The sequence below is a fragment of the Epithele typhae genome, assembly GCF_022376455.1.
Source record: "Epithele typhae strain CBS 203.58 chromosome Unknown BXZ73scaffold_56, whole genome shotgun sequence".
Classification (NCBI taxonomy): Eukaryota; Fungi; Basidiomycota; class Agaricomycetes; order Polyporales; family Epitheliaceae; genus Epithele; species Epithele typhae.
In genome coordinates this window covers 216,156-222,205 of record NW_025954247.1, presented here as the reverse complement: position 1 = coordinate 222,205, position 6,050 = coordinate 216,156, and the positions used below count along the sequence as shown (strand labels likewise).

The window sequence follows — 6,050 nt, the reverse complement described above, 5'->3', positions numbered from 1 at the left end:
AGCGGCAGGGATCAGAGTGGGATCGGGTCAAGTTTATCTCCGGATCAAGCGTTAAGCGCCAACAGTCCGGTGTGCTATGACCCATATGGCCGTGGCCATTTCACACATCTCCGATCTCAAACAGAAGCTGTGCCACCGCTTTTGTCGCTGAAGGGCTGACGATTCAAACCGTAGTTTTTCACCATTGTCGCCGATCTTGTAAGAGTCGGATCAGGAATACTCGCCTGGGCGCATCAAGGGCGCATACACGACGGGATTAAAGCCAATCTGCATGATACGCGGTGGTGTTTTCAAAGATTTAAGCTTGACCGGCACTTCAGTCTTAAGACACCGATGGTACTTAAGGTAAGAAAGAGCACTTGGTGTATGATGATGGCGTATATTGAGCATGGTGGTCGGGGGAAGGGTCTGGTTCGCAGTCAAACAACCGGTATGTTGTGGGCTTTGAATGAGCAGAGACCTTGTGTTACACGCATACATTGACACGTCTCCACTCATCAACTCCGACGAGTCGCAAATTGTACTATTTGCAGTCATACCACGATAGCAACGTCGTGGTCGACCGGCGTCAGCTCGTAGGCACTTTCCCAGCCTTTCGCCTGCTTGCGAGCATGTGAGAACAGGCGACACCAGTGAAAGAGCGTCCGCAACTGTACCTCGCGCTCCAGTGCTCTTGGAACGTCCTCTATCACCATGTCTGCCTTAGTGTCCCTCGTCGTCTCAACTTGGATGTGGAGGCTCCTCTGGCACAAACACTCTCATGAGCATCAATGCGTGCGAGGATTTGGCAGAGTACGTACAGGGTCGTCCTGGGTCCCGAAGCTGCGACGTCCGCCATATCCGCTCGAGTACCGCGGTCGGCTGGAGAAGGACATAGGAGCGTTGTCTGACTGGGTGACCGAGAGCGGGAAGGACATCATGGCCCCCGAATTGCCCTCACGCAAGGGGCGTCGCGCATTCAGGGTAGCAAGCATCGAGTTCAGGAACACTGAAAAGGTAATCAGTGTCAGGGCGCACAGAACAGGATGGCAGAGTCGAGCGTGGGGGTAAAGTACCTACACTTAGGAAGAACGAAATAAAAGGCGATGAAGACGAAATTCGTGGGCATACTGGCATACTACGGGGGGCGGTCACTTAAAAAGAGCTCTGAGCGAGGTGTGAGAAACGTACGGTAATGAGGCATAAAAGTGCACACAGGCTGCGTGATAAAGATAGCAATGAGGTCAAGAGACTCCACGGATCGTCATAAGCTCACCTCGTGAGAGCACCCGTGTTCACGCTGTAAATCATGAGAACACGGACCGTAGAGTCCGTCCTAGAAACGGCGCAATGCCAATGAACGATGTGACTATCATCAGGATCAAGACGACGTACTTCGAGAACCCCGTCCTTCGCCGCGCAAGTAAGATGCACATAGACGCGGCGATAATGAGGTCGGCCACGACCCCTGCCCCTAATGCCACGTAGAGGATGTCCTGATCCACAATCAGCTAAGCAATTTGTCTTCCTTGCTGATTGACGCACTGAGATAGTTGGGAGCGCCGTAAAGGAAGGCAGCTGAAATCTGAAACCGCAAGGATTGGTTTTAGAGCTGAGGCAATGCATATCAAACCGTCATACGCTTTAACGGGAAACGCTATTTCGAAGTTAAACAGGGGAATTTCACGATATGGCTGAAGGAACGTACCGATGCTACCGCCTAAGACAGCGCGACTATCAGCGTGCCATGCCAGTCTTCGAACATTCAATGTACCCACCGAAGACCGTAAGGGAGGATACAATCTGAACGCGACTGGGTTAGATGGCTCTTGCGAAAGAAAACAAAGCCGTCTCACAATCGCGGTCACTAGCAGCCAGTTTCTATCGCCCACTATGTGTGCATGTTCACTTCAACAGTGGGTTTGAGGATAGTATACGGACACGCACGTCTCCAGACACGATGGCAAAATACTCTGAAGGTGGATTCAACGACAGTGTGTGCAGCAATGGCGAAATATACGCACGCTCTGACTGTAAGATCGCTCACGCCAGTCACTAAAATCTGAGCCTGTCAAACGTTACGATGTCTATTTTGTACGTTGGTCGCGGCTCTTCGAGCGGTTACACACCAATATGCTCCTGCGCAGGGTAAGCGCCATACACAAAATGATCTCGAGGGGCACTCACCACACGAGAACTTCCAAGGCTGCCGGGTTGGCAAAATTGATGACTGCGTAGAAGTAGATCGCATGCACTACCAGTGCCAGATGTAAGCTATCCAGAATCCTATACTCGTCATCAGGAATCTGGATTGTTCATCGGAGGAGTCGCGCGCACTGACCACAAAAAGAATACCTGACATGGGAAGTCAGAGGAGTTCCTAAGACTCGGCAGCATATGCCCAACGTACCAATCCCTTCAAGAACCCCGGATCCATCTCGTTTCGCTTGTAGTAGATGAAGGTCTGAACGACTGTGATCCCGTAGAAGCTGCATTTTATAGTAAGCGCCATGGCGGTAAATGAACGGATATTAACTTACCAAGAGGCGGCCACAAGCCCTGCGCAGAAGATAGACGGTTGGAATAGGTACGAGCTGTGAACGTCATCACGTACCCAAGAACCCCGCGCCGAGGGTGTCATCGAGCGACAAAGGGGGCGTTGGAGCGGTGGTCATGGCCGGCAAGGAGTCGGGTGGATGTGAGGGGGTCAAAGACAGCCAGTCGAGAGAGCGTCCGCCTGCTATCTATACTTAATCTGGCCCTGAGGATGAACAAGGTTGATCCACCCATGGTGGACTTTCGGAGCCGCGGCCGTGGGATCTCCACACGGACAGAGAGAGGGAAGCTGCCACGCTGTGGAAGAGAGGTCATGAGAGAAGCTCATAAGACCACCAAAAAGACTCACGCGTGAATGCGTAAAGCGCCATTCGCCGCGGAGCAACGGCACCGCGGTTCAGACGATAGTTCGGTTGGATTTCAAGAAAACCCCTGAGAAAATCGCCGAATGTGAAGGGATCCAGCCTCTTGGGTGTACAAGAATACCAGAACACATACGCGTACGAAATATACGCGCATATAATTGGCTGATGCACGCGACGCATGTCGTGACCATGGCTTGGGCAAAGTCTGACTAGGGGAGACCATGACTATGGGGGTTCTCGTCAAGCGGAAATGGGCGCTTGACAATTGCGGAGTGACGATGTCCCACGCTGAACTCGATCGCGCGTCTCTAACTTCCTCTCGCTCTCAACAATCACATATCGACTGCTGGAATCCATATGTTCTGCTCAAAGACCATGCCCATGGACTACTATGGACACGTCAGTCCTCGCTCACAAGGTTGTGACAAGGACGGCTCAACAACTTTCCAACCCACCAACCTCATGGCCTCAGGTCCCGTGTGCAGCCGTGGTACGTCTCAGCTTCCCCGCGTCCTGCGATTCTTGTCACTTATCCCACCCTTCCACGATAAGCACGGCCAATCCACTTGTCCCGAAGGAACCGATGAGAATCCTTCCCCACTGCGGCCAACTATAGCATCGTCGCAGACAAGAACATCTCGGAAGCAAACTCTTCAATAAGATTAGCTACTGTACGACGCAATGTTCGAGGGTGCACTACAAGGGTGAATATCGTATCGAGGCTAATACTACAGAAGACGGAACCCTTAGCATTCACGGCTGCGACTGGCCCTTGGCGGCCCACACAACGCAGAACACGGCTACGCCAATGACGCCGACGAAAACAATGACGATGACGGATATTATCAGGACTTTCTGGAGGAGCGTCATGGTGAGTCTTCACGTCGATCGCACAGCACGGCAAAGTGCTGACCTGATGTCGCCGGAACCTATCGGATGGGTCAGAAGCCGTGGGGTGGCGGCGAACGACAAACGACTCACCAATTCCTCTGTTCGTGCGATTCGTGGAGCAGGCGTCGGGAAGCTTTGAGCGGAGAAGGGCGAGGGAAGGCGCGGTGCGTACGTACCTGACTAAATGAAAGCGTGCTGAACGCCATCGAAGACGGCCGCGAGTCCAAATCGTAGCCGAGATCTGCCCCGCGCCGCGGTCAGCGTCGGTCGCGAATACGAAACAGCAAGGCTATCTGGTGCGCACCTCCAATTAGCGTCGGCTTCCGCGCCGTCTCTCCCCTCGCGATTAAGCGTTCGGTCTCTTCCACGTCCATCTCCTCCTTCAACTTCGCCATCTCGAGGTCCCCGTGACTGGGGGGTGAATGGGAGGGAGAAGGGGAGCGTCGGATGGAGTCCATGGAATAGATGGAGTCTTCGGGCTCTTGGACTTGGATCGTCGGGACACGTCCTTGCCGTGCGCTGTCCAACCCAAGCATATGAGAACTGAAGACATGATGCGCTCGTGCGGACAGATCTACCCTGCCATGTCGTCACGGTGATCCAGCCCACAAAATTCGCCGAAACCGGATGGTGAAGGGCTAGTACGAGAAAGGACGTCGAGGGCGAACCGCAAACCGCGGGGTGCGGGAAGGAAGTAACAGCGAACAGACACAGGACTCGCGCAGGCCCCCATCCCCGCGCTGATATACCCATCCGCACTAGCGGGGCACCGCACTCTGGCCTCCTGTGCGTGCGCGCGCACGCACGCCGCTGCGAGGGCGGTGTCGGGCGTTCCGACCACCGTCCTCAAGCCCGAGGAATCCGTGGCGGCTTCGGCGGTGTGCCACTGTCAATATCAACGTCTCTCCTGTCGGGACGGCTTGACCCTCTTTTGCGGTCCCGTTGAGACGTGGCATGAGGGGACAGAGGACGCGGATACCAAGGGCCAAGGCCGGCAGAAGCGGAGATGCGCGCAGGCAGTGTGCGGTTCTGACAATCGGTGGGAGTGCGGGCGCGTGATGCGGGCGCGCGCCGGTGCTTCGTGTCGTTGATGTAACTATATACCTACTAGTACTAGATCTAGAGTCCCTATACCAAATCATTTTCTCGTATCCTCTACGACTCTGTCATACTGCAGGGCGTTGGAGCCATAATAGCACGCAAGATGCCATGATATGCTGCGATCCCAGCCCAGCCACGTGCGTGCTGGGCGTAATTAATTAGAACACCGTATGCGACTGCGAGCTGCGCAAGAGCACCACTGCGTAAAGCTTGGCCGCGTGAAGGTGGCATGCTGAAGGTCTGTGTTGTCAGCCTGCTTCCAGTACACTCGATCATGGATGTGTAGCCGAGGTTCTTGGGGGGTAAAATAGGTGATACAGGGGGTATGGAACGGACCTCAACAAGATTGGGAGGACCCCGGGAGGGTGACTACTAGTGTAGGTGTTGTGAGTACAGCAGAGGCGCATGTGCATGCAAGCGATGGTCCATATCTCCATGAACAGGGTGATAGAGTAAGACGTGGATGATGTCCGACATGGCTCCCAGGCCCCGAGGTTTGGCGAGCGATCTCTAGCGTGGATACAGTAGGAGGGTAGGGTATGGTGGTTTTGCCGCGGACACGCGGCCTCGTCGTCGCATGGAGACTAAATACGAGTGAGATCTGCTGTCGTCATGGTGTATGGACGTAGTGAATTGCAATTATCACCAACGCAATTGCGATACCGATGATTAGGGGAACGATTGAGACCGCAATACCCAGCAAGATGCGGTGCTACAAGGGGACGACGAACATGAGTGAATGCGGAGGAATTGGAGATGACAATCAAAACTAACGAAATTTTTCGCTATCCTGAAGATCCGGGAGAGTCGGGAGGTCAGCTTCCGAGCCTGCATCAACGAGTATGAGCTATTCGGAGACTCACCATGAGAGATTTGGTGACTGGATGAGAATAGAATCCAGATGTCATGCGGTGGACACTCCCCATGGCAAAAATACGCACTGTATATCTGGACTGGTGGGCAGCTGCGCTGCGACGCGTCTGAGTGCTCAACGTTTCGGTTTCGCTGGGCTCTAGGCGTCCCCGTCAGTCGTCCACATCGCTCTCCAACTTGACTACCACCACGCACCCAATGTGAACCTTTTCTTGTGCAGCCTATTCGACCCTCTGCTTCCTCCATGCACCTCCGGGGTCAACAGCGCCTTGTCCACGCCGCGCT

General features: G+C 54.2%; 2 protein-coding genes across 2 annotated transcripts; both read right to left on the bottom strand.

The window, feature by feature from the left end:
* Positions 1-533: 533 nt before the first annotated feature.
* Positions 534-2,654, bottom strand: BXZ73DRAFT_104841 (uncharacterized protein; the record flags this gene model as incomplete). The annotated part of the gene is made up of 17 exons (XM_048016033.1): positions 534-599; positions 657-743; positions 801-988; positions 1,060-1,117; positions 1,171-1,198; positions 1,256-1,315; positions 1,375-1,475; positions 1,525-1,564; positions 1,621-1,636; positions 1,688-1,699; positions 1,758-1,782; positions 2,109-2,118; positions 2,167-2,265; positions 2,321-2,334; positions 2,390-2,468; positions 2,520-2,538; positions 2,594-2,654. 17 exons carry the CDS (start codon positions 2,652-2,654, stop codon positions 534-536), a joined length of 963 nt encoding a protein of 320 aa, XP_047874379.1.
* A 999-nt stretch (positions 2,655-3,653) lies between these two features.
* BXZ73DRAFT_80254 (uncharacterized protein) lies at positions 3,654-4,186 on the bottom strand (the record flags this gene model as incomplete). Its single annotated transcript, XM_048023240.1, has 5 exons — positions 3,654-3,777; positions 3,814-3,829; positions 3,882-3,924; positions 3,968-4,032; positions 4,096-4,186. 5 exons carry the CDS (start codon positions 4,184-4,186, stop codon positions 3,654-3,656), a joined length of 339 nt encoding a protein of 112 aa, XP_047874378.1.
* Positions 4,187-6,050: the final 1,864 nt, after the last annotated feature.